Source organism: Microtus pennsylvanicus, chromosome 13 (assembly GCF_037038515.1).
Source record: "Microtus pennsylvanicus isolate mMicPen1 chromosome 13, mMicPen1.hap1, whole genome shotgun sequence".
Taxonomy (NCBI): domain Eukaryota; kingdom Metazoa; phylum Chordata; class Mammalia; order Rodentia; family Cricetidae; genus Microtus; species Microtus pennsylvanicus.
Window position 1 is genome coordinate 35,076,749 of NC_134591.1, and position 17,368 is coordinate 35,094,116.

The 17,368-nt window shown below is 48.0% G+C and overlaps 1 protein-coding gene across 1 annotated transcript in view; it reads right to left on the bottom strand.

The window, feature by feature from the left end:
- The window catches only part of Kank4 (KN motif and ankyrin repeat domains 4), a 77,311-nt gene that overhangs the window by 33,120 nt on the left and 26,823 nt on the right, over nt 1-17,368 (bottom strand). The window contains exons 2-3 of the mRNA XM_075945961.1: nt 7,995-8,079; nt 211-2,124 (exon numbers count right to left, since the gene is read on the bottom strand). Coding sequence (XP_075802076.1) covers nt 211-2,124; nt 7,995-8,013 — 1,933 coding nt within the window. The 5' untranslated portion in view covers nt 8,014-8,079. The remainder of the gene's footprint in view (nt 1-210; nt 2,125-7,994; nt 8,080-17,368) is intronic.

Below are 17,368 nucleotides of genomic sequence, written 5' to 3' on the forward strand. Positions count from 1 at the left end.
CGCTGGGTACCTCTGTGACCTGTACTATCTACTTACATTTATGTGGAAGCCCTGCAGCTAGACAGAATCTGGTAACAAGGCCTCGACAGATCAGTTTTTATTTCCCTGAGCACCTGGGGGTGTTAAAATCTTTTTCAAAAACATATTCATAATTAAGGCCCCTAGTCCCTACACGTAAAGGAGAAGCAGGGCCGAGGTATCAGTATTTACCCATTGATGGCGGAGTGGTGGAAGAGGGAGGGGCAGGAGGTTCCTTCTGCTCTGGGGCCTGGGCTGAGTAGGCAGAGAGCAATAGGTTGAGGGAACTGAGCAGCTGGCTCTGGATGCTGCTGAGCTTCGAGGCAGGCTGCTTGATGGCGCTGGCTAGCTCAGGGTACCCATGCTCCAGGCAGTTCCACTGCTCCTGCAGTAGCTCCTGGATCTTCTTAACATACTGCCCGATTGTGGCATCTTGTGGAGAACTCGCCGGCCTTCCTGGACGCTCGGCCCCTGGAAGTTCCGAGCTGGCCTCCTCCCTGATCACCGCCGCAGTCCCTCTGTGGCTGCTCCAAGGAGAGACTCCTATTGGCCTGCTCAAGTCCTCAGCCCCCACCTGTGGGCCTCTCTCCTGCTCAGAGACATCTTCTTCGATCCTGAGTTCCATGGAGAGGCAGCTACATAAGGACGAGGCAAGGACCTGCTCAGGTCCCCTTGACAGCGACACTTGGGGCAGCAGCACAGGCTCTTCAGGGCTCTGATGGCCTTGCTTGTGACTATTTTGGACCCATGGGAAGCCATTCTTCTCTGCTCTAGATGCCCAGCATTCAGGATCTGGGGTTCTCAGCAGGTTGACACCAATGTTCTTGTCACATGATTCTCTGGGGATGAGTTCAAGGAGAGGGTCAGTGTTCACCATGGCGTCAGTTTGGTCCAGAGCATCGCTGACCTTCCCTGGATTAAACTTTTCTTCTAACTGGACTACAGCACACTCCAACTCTTTAATCCTCTGTTCCCTAGCCTTTGTCTCCTCTTGCTGCTGCGCAAGGGCAGCTCTGACCTGGGCAAGCTCCTCTGTTTTTCCTAACAGCTTGTCCTCAAGGGCCGAGATCTGATTCTTCAGGCTGGAGGTGTTGCCAGAGTCTGTCTCTACCAGGCCCAGGTTTTCCTCTGTTGCCTGGATACCAATGTTCCTCACATCCACCTCGATGGGTGGAGGAGGTGGGATCTCACTGATATTGAGCTCAATTTCCTCAAGGATGAGCTCATTCTCAGGGATGGGGGATGGGAGAGGGGGTGGGCTGGGCGTGGACGAGCCAGGAGTTACCACCCCCTCTGCTTTACTGACTTGGTGCTGAATTTCTACATTCCCTAGAACCATGGGTACATTCTGGACTGAGGAGGGAGGACCCGGCTGAGAGAGGTGACTTGAAGCCTTTATGCCACCTTCTGCAGGCTCAGCCCCCTCCCAGACCAGCTCTGGAATGGCTGGTTCTAGCTCTCCTAACTCTCTGTCTGTTGACTGGGTTGTTGCTTCGAAACCTGTGAAGCCTTTTGTGGGGTCAAAGGTACCATCACAGACAGTGCCTTCCCCCTGGAGCTGAGGGAGGGCAAGAAGTGCGGAAGGACCTGAGGTCAGACCGGACTCATCAGGGGCTCGGTTCTGCAGTAGTGTAGCAGGCATGCTGGATGCCCTCAAAAGCTGGGGCCGTCCACTTCCACCATCTTCCAGAGGCCCAGTCTCCACCTGCCTGGTAGCCTCTGCCAAAAGGGTCTTCCTGTGATAGCTCAGCTCACTGCCATGCGCTGAGGCCCCGGGGACATCACCTAGTGGCAGTGACTGGGATTGCTCCTGGGTTCCCAGGGATATCTTTCTGGGCACCACAGGAGACCAGTTTTGCTGGGGAGAAGCGGCGTAGGTGCGAGGCCCACTATTGGGAAGGCTGAAGTTTCGAGGCAAAGTACTAAACTTAGCCTGCTTGGCTCTTCTGTGGATGGGAATCCTTTTGATGGTGTGTCCTTTCTCAATGTCATCCACATATTTGAGGAAGTCCAAGTCCAAATGAAAGCCATACGGGGTCTCCACAGAGTAAGGGTGGCTCTTCAGACGATCTTTCTCTTCATCCCCCTGAGAGGATTGGTCCTTGGCTGGGAGGTATGAGACATAAAGAAAGAGCACAAAGTTAACATGATGCTGAATGTCGTGACTTTGCCATCACATTACCGTAATGAGCCTTTCCTCCAGTGCTCTAGCCGTCGAAGGATGCTACAGAGCCTATGGGCTTGCTGCCTGTGCCGGGATATCATCTTATCAAATCAATGTGTATTTAGCCAATGCCTGTGCTTTTTTATTTTCAATATGCCACCTCAGTTGTTATCATGAGTCGAGCTGCAGATCAGGAAAACAAAATTGTCTAACACTGTTTTTCTGGTGGCATCGTGTAACTGCTGAGCCAGAGCCCAGCGATTTGTCAAAGGAGGGCACCAGCTGACACTGATGGACACGGAAGATTCTGCAGGATGAGACACACAGTTTTCTCAGCATTCAAAAAGACACTGGAATGCCTCAGATAGGTTTCAGCAAATCTTGCAAAAGGCTAAACTATTGATAATTTATAACACCTATATTTCTTAAGCTCCTGGGGTGCCTAAATCCCTGGTTACCTAAAGACCAACAGGAACTGGAGTAGGTGATCACGGGTGCCAAGTTTTTCTTCCCCCCTGAAAGCTGAGTAGGAGGGAACAATGAGAGTTCCACTTAAAAGTCCATGCTAATGAGGAAACGCCACCTTGCTCATGGACTGAGACACAGTTGTCAACAGAGGAAATCTCATAAAAGTCGAAAGGGACAGATATATTTTCATAGATATGTGGGTCCCATGGCCTCTTAGAGACACCTAAGCCAGGCTTCCTTAGGCCAGGGCACCAACAATATCCTCCTGACTCCCACAGGAGACAAGAGGAACCTGTCAGTCCAATGACTACTTGAAGTCCTTGAGACTTGCACAGATTATCACACACACACACACACACACACACACACCCGGTTAACTAATCCTTTGGAGTTCTTCATATGACACCCTTGTTACCTCCGGACATGGGGTGAGAACACACTGTGAGAAAATTGAACTTAGAAATCAAGACTACAAAGCCTAGCAGGGTATGGTGGTGCCGGTCTGTAATCTCAGTACTTAAGGCTAAGGCAGGAGTTTTAAATTCCAGGCTAGCCTAAACTACAAAGTGATACTTTGTTTCAAAAGGAAAAAAAAAACTCACTAGAGAAACAAAAGAGAATACCAGAGCCAAGTCTATAATCTACTCCGTGACCTTGGGAAACCTACTCAGCTTCCCTGTGTCTCATCCTCTAAAAGTGGGAATAATAATGTAAGATTAATGTAAGATTATTGTGAGGCCTAGTTAATTAATAATGAATATGATACACTCAGTCCCGTGTCTGGTGCATAATAAACGTTCTCAGTATTATAGTTACTGTTTTCGTGGAAGCCCAAAACGTAAAGAGCTGAGGTCCCCTGATGGAAGTCAATGTCTGTGACTCTCTACTGGGAACGAAAAAGGGCCTGCACACATTCACTGGGATTAGTGCAAAAATACATAAAGCAATTTGATCCATATACCTCAGCTACTATTTACAAAGTACGCATGTGTCAGTTGCTGAATTATACATTCTAGAGACACAAAGAGAAGTCAGTAACAGCCACTTCTCTCAAAGGCTTTATGATTGAATACGGCAGCAGCAAACTGCAATGTGCTGAGTAACTGGACACAGTTTACAATAGTCTTCTTTGCTGACTAACTTTTCCCCTTTCTCTGGAAGTATTCTCTTGGATATGGAGGAAAAATTTTGCCTTGCTAATGGAGGGAGACTTCACAAGAGTGACACAGGATGGGGTATTATGTGAGCAAATACGAATCTGCCAGGACAAGAAAGCAAACGACTTTGTAAGACGTTAATATCCTGGATCAGGGGTTAAGAGCACTGACTACTCTTCCAGAGGACCCAGGTTCAATTCCCAGAACCCACATGGAAGCTCACAACTGTCTGTAATTACTGTTCCAGGGGACCAGATACCCATGGCAAAACACCTATACACATAAAAATTTTAAAAAAAGAGAAATTAATCTCCAAGATGGCTCCATCAGTTCTTAGCCCCTTTAAACAAGCAAGCTAATCCTATTAAGAAAGGGGGAATCTATTTCTTCACAACTTTGAATCTCTGCTGTCATGCAATGCTTTGACCGAAAGAACATGGCAGGGATGATGCTAACAGAACTCTAAAGTTAGGCTATAAAGAGACTGGCAGTTCCTACCAGGAGCCTCCCAGATTGCACGTATGTTGGGAAGCCAGCTACCATGTAAGAACTCTACCATGTAAGAGGCTGTCATGATGTGAGGACGTCTAAGCAGCTTCCCATAGAAGCCATCTGGAGAAGAAGGGATGGGCATAGGCAGAGAGAGGAGAGAAAGAGAGAGAGAGAGAGAGAGAGAGAGAGAGAGAGAGAGAGAGAGAGAGAGAGAAAGAGAGGGAATATGACTGCCCTAGCCAAAGGCCAGGCATAAGTAGAAAGGTCACCGAGGAGCATCAGACTTCGACTACAGGAAGGACCCCAAGTGAGGAGCTCTCAGCTAAACCTGGACCAGAAATTAATTACTGTAGCAAGCTAATAAGTGTCAGAGGAGTCTACTCTGCAGAAAGAGACAGTCATTCTCTAGGTAGAAGTCAGGGAAATAGCAAAGACACAGAGCTGTGAGCTCACACAGCACACCCGGGGTGAGTAAAGTTTCTATGGCCACAACTTAAAGTGTGGGTGTGAAGAGTAAGGAGAGAAAGAAAAAATGGGGAAAGTGAAGAAAAGCTGAATCATGAAGCAACTCGTAGGCATGCCAACCACGTGACTTATTGCCTAGGTCACAGAATTCACTAACGATCTTTAAGGAGTAAGTTGGTGAAATTTTAAGAAGAGGTGTTTGGGGTTTTGTTTGTTTGTTGTGGTGGTTGGTTTGGTTTAGTTTGGTCTTGAGATAGGGTCTCACCATGTAACACAGGCTGGATCTGAACTGTCAATCTTTCTGCTTCACTCAGCTTCTGGAGAACTGGGATTATAAATGTGTAACATCCTGCACAGTTCGAAATGAACATTCTTGTGAAGAACTAAAAGAAAGATAAATCAGAGGCCTGGGGCCAGTAGAGAGATTGTTGATATAATTGAGAGAAACTGAAAGTAATTTGGAGGGAAAGAAGCAGGCTTTAAGAAGACACTAATGATGATGGGATTGCTGGGGAAGACAGCCTGGGGCTGTGTGCCTGGTGGCTCCTCCTAGCAGTGCGACAGAGCTCCCCAGTGGCTCTCTGCTTAGATGTCTCTAGAGAATGGGATGAAGTTGACACACGAAGCCTCTGCACCACTATTGCTAAGCAGATCCACACAGGTCTGCGGGTGTTCGTTACAACCACAGTAGAGGTAAACTCCCGATTCACACCACGGTCCCCACTGGGCTTTAGATTTCCAGTAGACAGTGAGGCAGTGTGCCTCTGGCACACAAATATCTCCACATAACTGCATAACTTCTACCCACACAACTTTTTCTCCTAACGTGCCCACTTCCCAAGGAGACACAATTACAGTAGTGTGACCATTTTTCTATTATTGCTTCTGTTAGTTTCCTAAGATGTACTCCGAAGCCTCCTGGCCCACTCAGGAGAACCCTGGATTAGGAGAACAAACCAAGTCAGAGAGGAGATGGCTGTCCAATGTGTGAAGATTCATGACCCAGAGCAGTCTTCTCCTAAAGGAGAGGCTGCCCTGTTTATCACATCTGTCTCTTGCCTCTATGCAGTAGAAATCTCCGATTTCCCTGGGAGCCTCTGGGAGCAGATCTGGAGCATGAATACATGGCATCAAGTAGGAAACAGAGTGTTGAAAGGCAAAATCTTTCATTTGAGAGCCAAGACTGAGCTTGAGAAGATACCAAAGGTAAGAGGTTTGCAAAGTCAAGGTAGTTCAGGACTGGTCACCCAGACCTTTAGTGCCAGCACTCAGGAGGCAGAGGTAGGAGGCAGGTAGATCTTTGCGAGTTCAAGGTCAGTCTGGTCTATATAGCAAGATTCTGGCCAGCCAGGGATACACAATGAGACCCTGCCTAAAATAAAAGAAGTCAAGATCCAGAGGATGTACCCAAAGGAAGGGGCCCCTTTCTTGAATTACTGGGGGTGTCATTGAATCACTAGAGAGAGTGACATTGAGGAGGCGGAGCAGGGACCACTTTCAGGGAAGCACTGGGAGGGCGGCTCTCTGTGGGAAGTGGCAGCCTCCTGGAACATAGGGCAATGTGTTTGGATAGAAGCAATAGGCAGGGCTGCAGCTGACTTCCAGGTCTAGGTCCTGCCACTAGTAAGGGCCACCAGTAAGGGCCATGTGACGGAAAGGTGGTGGGCTCTCCCATTTCCCGATACTGGAAAAAGGCATCTATCTCATCAGAGTTGGGAGCCTGGGCCCTAGGGCCTGCAGCATGTTTCCTGGGAGGTACCATTCACTGTGCAAGATAGCTATTATTCAATGATCTTATGCGCAGCATCTTGTTTCCTTCTGAACGTGAGAGGCAAAATTATATATTAAGTTTTAATCACTATGCCTCAGAGATCCATGAAACAAAAAAACGCCTCTGATCTGCAAGCCCCTTGCCCAAGGACAAATAGTTCCTGAAATGCTGGAGGCTGTTGTTAATGGGAGCTAGCAGCCAGATGTTTTCACTCCCCTGAACAGGTTTGTTTGACTCATCCACACCAGCTGTGTTGGATCACTTGTGGGCGGGAGGTCCATAGGCAAGAGATACATTAGGATGTCTGCTTGCCCCTGATTGGACCTGATGGGAAATGCAATGAATTGTGGGCTTTTCTTCTTTAAGCCACTGCAAACAGCGACTCAGGGCCATTTCCCACGAACCTGGTTATGGACCTGGTCAGAGCCCATTCACCTGGCCAGTATTTAATTAAAGCTTGCTTCAAATTTTACTTTTAACTGTGGTACTGCATCTTATTCTCCATCAGTGGGATTAACATGTACCAAGCCTGGGAGACAGTTTATTAATACCTATTTATAGATGAGAGATGACAGATAGTTTGGGGGGAAAATGCCCAATATTAAACCACCTCTGAGTAACTCTTCTAGTCCAAGACCCATGTATCGTCCTGTGGCTTTGGCTGAGGGTTAGGGGCCATCAGAAACATGAACACCGACTGCCCATTGAGATTTTTCTGCCCTTCCTGTGCTTGACTCCTCTGCCTCCATATGGGAATAATGCCCTGCTACCCTCCTGGATGACAAGTGACATGTGGTTAAGTCATTACTGATGGCCCAGGAGTTAAATAACCAGATGCACAAGCAAGGCCATTTTAAACCATCCAGCCCCACCTAGCCATCTAGGAGATCATGTGAATGGGCCCAGGAGACATCAGCCACACCAACCGAAACCCAACAACTTACACAATATTTTGAGAAATAATAAATTTTGTTTAAGTCACAAACCCTCATATTCTCTCATATGTTAAAAAAAAAGGTGTTGAGGGAGAAGACCTATTGCATTCTTGGTGGCTGGATGACTGGAAAACCTTGAAATTATATGTTAAATGTTTTTTACTTCACAAGACTTCACTCTTACCAGGTGGTGGCGCATGTCTTTAATCCCAGTCCTGGGGAGGCAGAGGCAGGCAGATCTCTGTGAGTTCGAGGCTAGCCTGGTCTATAGAGCGAGTTTAGGACAGCCAGAGCTGTTACACAGAGAAACCCTGTCTAGAAAACCCCCCAAAAAAGAGACTGCACTCTTATTCTTTACTGCCCACCAGGGTTCACTGCGGAAGTAGGTGTTCTGGGCCCCTGCTCTGTGTGCTTGGAGATTTGTAAGGTTCCCACAGACCTCTCCAGAGCATTCCAGAAACTGGTGGGGGATGAACCCAAACCAACTAACCCTTTAAACAGGGAAGAGAACACGGCCTGCCTACCATCTGCCTTCTCCATCATAGGAATCCAACGCTCAATCTCTCAGACGCCTCTCATCCGCTGAGTCTGCGCGATCTGTGGAGAGCTCTGAAAGAAAAGAAAAGGAAGCGCTAGTAAGTTAAAGTGGAGGGAAAGTCAAAGAAAGCGACACTCAGCTCGGTCTTTCTCTGGGCGATGCCCGCAAACTAGTTTTCCAAAGCGGGAGGGGAAAAGTGTGCCGTGTTCCCAAGCCCGATATTGGGTGCGACTTCCCAGAATGCTGGGGATAGCTGACATTCAAGGAGGCACCCAGCCCAACCCCTCATTTGGCAAATGGGGGAACTGAGGCTAGGTGAACTGCTACAAGGCCTCTCAGCAGACTGTCCATGGAGCTAGAAGTCCAGGGTGTCTGGCAACTAGTATGGGGCTCTTTCTGGACCTGGTAAAAGAACAGAATCCATCTTGTGGAAACTCTGGAATGGAGCACCTATAGATAATTTAAGACATCCTAACCAAATCAAGACAAAGATGCGGTAATGTCAAGATGGACAAGAAGCTGATACTTCAGGTGCTTTATGACCGTGGGCAGGATGAGGAGAAGCTCAACCCATCTGGCCAGAAGACATCAGGAACTTTTCAAGCAGAATGCTGTCCTTGCTCTGAATTAGTCAACCTCAAGATTAGGTTTAAGATTAAGATTAGTCAATCCTCAGAGTTTTAATCCATTCCCAGAACCCTCTCTAGCTCCTCTCTCACTACAACAAATCACCCAGAAACTGGCTTTTTATGATTATTGGCCAATTTACATTAGAATCGTAAAGTATCTCCAGCAGCAAAAGCAGTGTTGTTTTAGGAAATTTAGTGTCCCTGGCAATAGTCAGAACAGAGACCAGTGGGCTAGTGAAGAGGGGAACTCTAGGCATGAGGAGTGACCCTCCGGGACACACACTCACGTCAGAGGGTGGGAAAGTGAAAACCAGGGGCTTTCTTTCCTGCCGCGTGACTCAGGATTGTCCAGCACTAACTGTGACATAAACTCTGTGAGAGCTGCCTGTGTCTCCCAAGGCTGGTCCCCGCTTTCTTCCTGGGATCCTTCACGCACTTGCCACTGGTTGAGCCTCAAAGGGCAGACATGTTTTGGGGAAGCAGAGACACTCTGGCAAATGCCGATGCTGACAACAGAGCACTTGACCAGCAAGCACTTGGTTCTAGAAGGGAGTAGTGCTGGAGCAGACAAGCCAGGGATGACCAAGGTGGCAGTGCTGGTGGGTCTCAGAGCTAAGAGCAGCCTTGAAGGAGAACAATGGAAAAGCATGGAAGGTTCTAACCTGGGTTTGGGGGAGGGCTGGCCCTGTGGTGAAGAGGACGCTCTTAGGCAAAGACTCTGCTACCTTTCCCATGATCCCATGGGGGTGAAACAGCAAGCAGGGGAGGGTTGGTAGTGCGAAGTGATTTTCCGTCCTCTATCCCCTTAATCTATCTATCTATCTATCTATCTATCTATCTATCTATCTATCTATCTTTCTTTCTTTCTTTCTTTCTTTTTTTTTTTTTGCTTGATTTTCGAGACAGGGTTTCTCTGTGGTTTTGGAGCCTGTCCTGGAACTAGCTCTTGTAGACCAGGCTGGTCTCGAACTCACAGAGATCCGCCTGCCTCTGCCTCCCGAGTGCTGGGATTAAAGGCGTGCACCACCACCGCCCGGCCCCTTAATCTTTCTTTATTCTGCTTCCTGTTCCCCCAATCCTGAGCCATTACCAAGCCACAGGTAAAGCTGGAAGCACTTAACATACTTGGATTATTTCATACAGTCCGCGCCTTAACCCAGTAGGGCTAATATTCTCATTGTTCAGATAGGGGAGACTGAGGCTAAGAGTGAAGGCCCACAACCAGCAGGTGACACAGTGTGACAACCAGCAGGTGATGATGCAGTGACAACCAGCAGGTGATGCAGTGACAACCAGCAGGTGATGCAGTGACAACCAGCAGGTGATGATGCAGTGACAACCAGCAGGTGATGATACAGTGACAGTCAGCAGGTGATGATACAGTGACAACCAGCAGGTGACACAGTGTGACAACCAGCAGGTGATGCAGTGACAACCAGCAGGTGATGCAGTGACAACCAGCAGGTGATACAGTGACAACCAGCAGGTGACACAGTGTGACAACCAGCAGGTGATGATGCAGTGACAACCAGCAGGTGATACAGTGACAACCAGCAGGTGACACAGTGTGACAACCAGCAGGTGATGATGCAGTGACAACCAGCAGGTGACACAGTGTGACAACCAGCAGGTGATGATACAGTGACAACCAGCAGGTGATGCAGTGACAACCAGCAGGTGATGCAGTGACAACCAGCAGGTGATGATACAGTGACAACCAGCAGGTGACACAGTGTGACAACCAGCAAGTGATGATGCAGTAACAACCAGCAGGTGATGCAGTGACAACCAGCAGGTGATGCAGTGACAACCAGCAGGTGATGATACAGTGACAACCAGCAGGTGACACAGTGTGACAACCAGCAGGTGATGATGCAGTGACAACCAGCAGGTGATGATACAGTGACAACCAGCAGGTGACACAGTGTGACAACCAGCAAGTGATGATGCAGTAACAACCAGCAGGTGATGCAGTGACAACCAGCAGGTGATGCAGTGACAACCAGCAGGTGATGCAGTGACAACCAGCAGGTGATGATGCAGTAACAACCAGCAGGTGATGCAGTGACAACCAGCAGGTGACACAGTGTGACAACCAGCAGGTGACACAGTGTGACAACCAGCAAGTGATGATGCAGTAACAACCAGCAGGTGATGCAGTAACAACCAGCAGGTGATGCAGTGACAACCAGCAGGTGATGCAGTGACAACCAGCAGGTGATGCAGTGACAACCAGCAGGTGATGCAGTGACAACCAGCAGGTGATGATGCAGTAACAACCAGCAGGTGATGCAGTGACAACCAGCAGGTGACACAGTGTGACAACCAGCAGGTGACACAGTGTGACAACCAGCAGGTGATGCAGTGTGACAGAGGCTCCAGCCTAGCCAGCTCTGTGCTAGAGCTACAGTGGCTGTAAACACCTGTCCATCCTGTGGGTCAGCCCCGTTCACCGTTGTTGTGACTGTTCCTTGCTTCCTTTGGCTAGACTTCTGAACGCGGGTCATCAAACATGGGATCAGATGACTTCAGGGGCTTATTGCACACACATTAGGCCTGATTTCAGGATGAAAAACTCTACAGAGGCCTCTAAGGTTTCCCTCAACTTACCTTTTACAAAAACTAATCACATCGAGGCTACAGATACTAAATGGAGTTGAAAGCCAAAGAGCCCCACAACCTTTCACTCTAAAGGACTCAACACACAGAAAGGAAATGAAGGAATTTGCTCTTTCCTTACCCACTTCCCCACCCGAGCCGGGTCCACTTTCCTCCGAGATTCTTACAGTACACCTGGCGGAGTTCAGCTCAGGAGGATTCCCTGGAGTAGGGCGTGTGTTTGACGGTTAGGTATAACAACCACACTATCACAAACGCTACTCCGTTCAAACACAACGTGAGTATGACGATAGCCTTGCCGGGTGTAGCTCCCTTTTTAAATCCCACAGTGTCTGGCACATACAAACTTTGATACACAGCATTTTCAAACCAGCCTGCTAGGCTGCATCCCCAGACTGAAGATCTTCTGCCATCTGCTGCTGTTGTCTCTGGTTTGTCCCAGTCTCCAGGATCCCCCATTAGGACCCAGCCTTTCTCGCTAGCTCATTACATTCTCAACCTTTTGAGAATACGTAGCTTTACCTCTCTCTGCCTTTTTCCTCCTTATCAGCAAGTTTCTGAAGGTCAGAATTCTCCCAAGCTGCATCCTGTATCTGACTCTCCACTTTTAAAATGTGTTGGACATACTGTGCATGGTTGTTGAACGAGTAAAAGAGGGAGCAAGCTTATTGGCCTTCAGATAGAACCCACAGAGAGAAATGAACAGGTGCCAAGCAGTAGGTGTCACTTCACGCCCTCCCCCAGTGCAAGCAAGCCTGGGAGCTGGCTCTAAATTATTGATGAGAACACTGAGGCAGCCAGAGGCTATGTGGCCAACCTAAAGTTCCCCAGTCAATTAGGGGCAGGATGGCAGGTGTCCTTCAAAACTTAAGGGACAGTGAAGAAGAAGGACAGAGACAGTCGGTGTCAGTAGTGATGGGCCCTGTGCAGCCAGACCCTATTAGAAATGGTTTTCTTGGATCAGCCCAACTCCTGCATGGCTTCACCCACTCCATCCCCCATCCACATTTATTCCTTTTATGATGCCATTTTCAAACCTCATTTAACCTCAAGTCGAAATATAAAGAAAGCTTCCCTTCCTTAGTCCTGAAACTGAGACCCGTGTCTGCATTTTTTTTCCTTCAAACCCCTCTTTATTCTGCAATAATAAAAATGCCGCTTTTCATCACAGAACAGGCTGCATGCCAAAATAAATAGCACCTTGGATTTCCTTGAAAAGAGAGCTTGGCTCAATGCACAGCCTCACTGCCACAGAACTTGGACAATTCAACCTTACAAAGTCAAATATTTAGCATGGTAGCACACCAAATAGCAGCCCTACTGGTCCCTTCGTGGTCACCTGGCAGAGACAAAGCCCTCTTTCCAAAAGAGAAAAGAATGCCTCTCATATCTGGGAGTGACCCTGCCCTGGTCATGTGATGAGACAAGGCCTTTCATTCCCCATCCTAGGATCCCAATTTTCCAAGTGGTACTGGAAGTATCTGGTGGCTCGGCTCATGCATGTGTGTGTGTGTGTGTGTGTGTGTGGTGGGGGGCTGAAGCTGGGGTACCAAAGAAGTGAGCCGCACTCCTAAAAGATTCTACCTGCTGAGTTCTTAGCCAGCCTCCCTTCCCACCCACCAGGAAATGGGATGGGGGAGGACTTGGGCTCAGCAAGGCACACAGGAACACAATCGCATTAATTTTATCTCTACATTTTTCTTCAAATGTTTCTCTTATTTTGCTCACGCTTCAGTTGCTGCTCTGGGGCTTCTTGGAGAAGAAAGGCCAGTTGGGAATCAAGCTGTGTACACACCACCCTCCCCAAGCACCCTTCCATTCTGCAGCGCCTTAGAAGCAAGGACTGGGCTCCTCCAGGCCTGCTTCAAGTTACAGGAATGGAGCTGACTTCAGCACAGCCCGTCTGCTTCCCAGCTGTTCGTTAAAGGACTCGGTCAGGTGACCCGTGACCTTGCTGGAAAAGCAAACTTCCTTTTTGCTCTCTGGAATAAGCAAGCTGGGTCAGAAACAAATTTACTGCTTGATAAATTAATACTGGACCAGACAGGAAAAGGGAGAATGCTCAGATCTCTCAGATACAAACCTTGTTTTACAGGGACATACCTAAAGACACCCCCAACACACACACACACACACACACACACACACACACACACTTTTTTTCCTTGATGTCTCCAAATCTGGGAACTCAGGAGAAGGAGCTCCCTCCTTCATCCTATAGTTCATCAATCTGTAATAGTGTGTAATAGTGGTGTAGCTCCCTAAGGACTGGAAACCTGCCAGACTTCATGGCTGCTGTCCTGGTTCTGTCTCAGAAGCACCCTTCTCCTCCCCGACTCCCAGGGTGCTGGAACCAGCAAGGCTCGGATCATTAAGTGACTGAAAATCACTTAATGCCCAGTGAACTCCCAGGACAAGACTAGCAGTTCCCACGTCCCGCTGTCCCACCAGTCTGATGCTCTGGAACCCCCAAGATGCACACCATCTGCAGGAATAAAAAAAGCAAGTACTAAGTGACTAGCAAACTCCTTTGCCGTGGTTCCTGCCTACCCCTCCTTCTGCTCCCCTGCCCCCAACACACCCTGCCTGTAGAATTTCTACCTGCTGGAAGGCCCAGCAATTCGGAAGGGCAGAGTGCAAGAGCCAGGCAGAGGCAGCTGCCTGGGGAGGGAAGTCACAGAGCAGTCACAGCAGACAAGACCCGGGGTCCAACCTGGAGCTGCTACAGCTTCCAGAGCAGAGGTATGTGTGAGGTGGGGCCCAGGCTCTCCAAACCTGACCCTGCTCCTGTTCCTACTGGAGACAGACAGGGTGACCTGGTCCAACAGAGGCCCCGAGAGAGTCATGCTTCTTTTATACAGGCGGAGCAACAGTATTTGAGAGACAGGAACTCCTTGGTGCCACCAGGGTTCTAACTGGCCCTATAAGACATGTCACAGCAACTCTTCCTCATACACAGTAACTACTGGGGTACTTTCCAGCTCAGCCCAGACTCACATCAACCTTGTGCTGAACTTGACGCTGGCACTGTCACCTCACCCTGAACTGCCACCTACATCTCCCTAATACACATAGGAAGCACTTCCTTTCCATTCTGTGCCCCCATTATCCCCACACCCGTGCTTAGAGCAGCCAGGCCAGGGTCTAGTATTCCTAGTATACAAGTAAAGAAAAGTAATGGAATTGGGTTCTTCTCAGTCTTTTTCTTGGAAGAGTTCCAAGCATCTTGCTTTATCTAGAGATGAAGAGACTTTCTGAAGGGCACCGGGTGATGCATATGGCTGTAGACCAGGCTACAGAGTTGGCATGTATGCTTTTCAACTGTTAGAAGTGTTTGGTCAGTCAAGCACCAGACAGTCAGCTAGGAAAGGATCTACAATGTAGCCTGAATGCTAAGGTTATATGTGAAATGCGCCAAGGACCCAATTTGCTCTGGGATACATTTGAAAGTCCTACTACACATTGTTGCAGAATATTAGTTTAAGATGTGTTGCATTCATTTACATTTGTTTAATGATGCAAAGATGTATTGCATTCTTTTATGTTGCATTTATTTAACTCTGTAAAGCTGTGCTACTTTGCGTGCCTAAAACACCTGATTGGTCTAGTAAACAGCCGAACAGGGAATAGCTAGGCAGGAGAGAGAAATAAATGGAGCAGGCAGGCAGAGAGAAAAAATAGGAGGAGAAATCTAGAAAAGGGGGAAGGAGCAAGAAAAGGAGAAGGAGAGGAGGATGCCTGGGGCCAGTCACCTAGTCACACAGCCAGCCACAGAGTAAGAAGGAAAAAAACATATATAGAAAAAAGAAAGGTAAAAAACCCAGAAGAAAATGTAGTTAAAGAGAAACGGAATAATTTAAGTTAGAAAAGCTGGCTAGAAACAAAACAAGCTAAGGCTGGATATTCATAAGTAAAAATATGTCTCTGTGTATTTATTTGGGAGCTGGGTGGCAGGCCCCCAAAGATAAAAAACAAAACAAAACAAAATAACCTCAACTCCAGTTCATTATCTCTGAACTGTCAGCTAGAAACACAAAACATGTCTGTGGAAAGGGAATAAGAAAAGTTCCTCCGTTTGTCCCATGCCTCTCCAGGTAGCCACCGGCCCTCTGCTCTGTGGACCTAAGACAGGCATCATCTTTTCCTTTCTCAGGACAAAGTCCTCCATGTCCACCCTGGAGCCCTTTCCCTTGAGGCCGCACAGTCTCAAAGCCTGTACCACCTTGTTGGTCTGGCCAGGTCCTGCCTATCCTCTGAGCCTCACACATCTTTCCCAGGTGCAACGGTCATCTTGCCACTGTCCCCTTGCCTGCCTGACCACTGCCTCTGGGACTGTGGCCCTGACCCCTACCACAGTCTCCAGAACACGTGAAATGATTTTATCCACGACCCCTATAGACAGACACTCCCTATGTGCCTCTCAACAGAGTGAGAGGACTAAGGGGGATCTCACAGGTAAGGGAGGGTGGAAAGGCTGGGGGAGCTCTATCAAGGGTACAGTGTTATAGTTAGATATTCTGTGGTAGTATAGCCTGATGGATGGGCCAATTTTACCAAGTTGACCACTGCCTGATAAATACACCAATCGTGCTAGGGGCCTTATGATGGCTGAGTGGGTAAAGGTGCCTACTCTGACACAGGCTAGGGAGTGGCATCTTCCAGTGTATCAGGTACGCATGGACCAAAACTGCCTCTCAGAGCAGGCTTGTCTTGGCCAGTCTCCCATAGAATGAAACTTAATGGGAAGAGAGAGAAATCACCAGGGGAAGTGATGGGTAGAATAATCCAGGCAGGTGAGTCACTCAAAGGCCAAACTCCTTAAAGCAAAGGGAAGTGTCTGCAGTCAGAAAGGTAGCAAAAATCATGTGGATTAGGACGGGTGGGGCATAGACCTTCATCTACATCTGTCCTGCTTTCTAGAATGAACTCAACCTTTGACTGAAACACACTGTAAAAACCAAGATGCAAATAGACAAGGAAAAGAGGCAGAACAGACAACTCACCAAACAAAATATGCAAATGGCCAATATCTTAAAATACTTAATTTTATAAGACAAACATGAAAAGGATACCATATTTTCTTTTCTCTTTCTGTACCACTGGGGATTGAATTTAGGGCCTCATGCATGCAAAGTAAATACCCTACCACTAAGCTAAGCCCCAGCCTCAGAATGATTGGCAAATCACTCTGGTTTATGCTCGGCATTGTCGGTCCAATCCAAATGCTATCTGCTGTTATTTTTGTAATAGAAGCACAAGGCTGAGGTTCTGAGACTGTTGGCCACAAATTTGAACCTGTTTTTCTAATGCTAACACACTGTTGTAGGTTATGAAACACATGCTCTTACATATTATATTAAAACATAAACAACAAAAACGTTTCCAAGGGAAGGTCCTGAGTGTTAGTTCAGAACATGATGAAGCCCCCTCCCACCTCAGCAGCTCACAGCAGAAACATGGCCTGGTGGCCATGCTGAGACACAGTGGATCGTCTCCTAGCACCTGGCCTGTGTGCCTGGGGGCCCTGTTCAGCGGTTTGGGTGTATAGAAAAATAAAAGCCAAAGACAACAGAAACGTTCTAAGTGTAGGCAGAGCAGAGCGCGGCATATAGTCTCTTCAGGAAATAGGTACACTAGCAATTACTGTAATACAAATTCAGTCGTGACTTCCATATTGCATTTAAAATCTAATCACATAGGCACTTGAACATGTGGTTGTGGTTGCTTTATTGTAATGACCACGCATGGCTGCACAGGACGTCACTGACGTGTGCCTTGTTTCCCAAACCGTCTCCCTGCTGGGAGTGATTCTGCCTCACATTTACTCCGAGCTCACCCGTCAGGCAGCCGGCAGGTGGTCCTCGAGGAACATGTCCACCAGGGAAGACCGCAGTTTCAGACGGCCGCAATACAACCGCACGGGCTTTGGAGAAATGTGTGTTGCAAGGGTGTGAGCCTCAGCCCTGCAGCCATTTTCCTGCCTCTGCCTCCTGAATGCTGGGATTACAGCATTCCATGCACTGCCATGTCCAGTTTATATTATTCTAAATATTAACTTCTTATTGGATATATTTGAAAACTGTTTTATTCTGTTCTGCTGGAATGTTTCAGT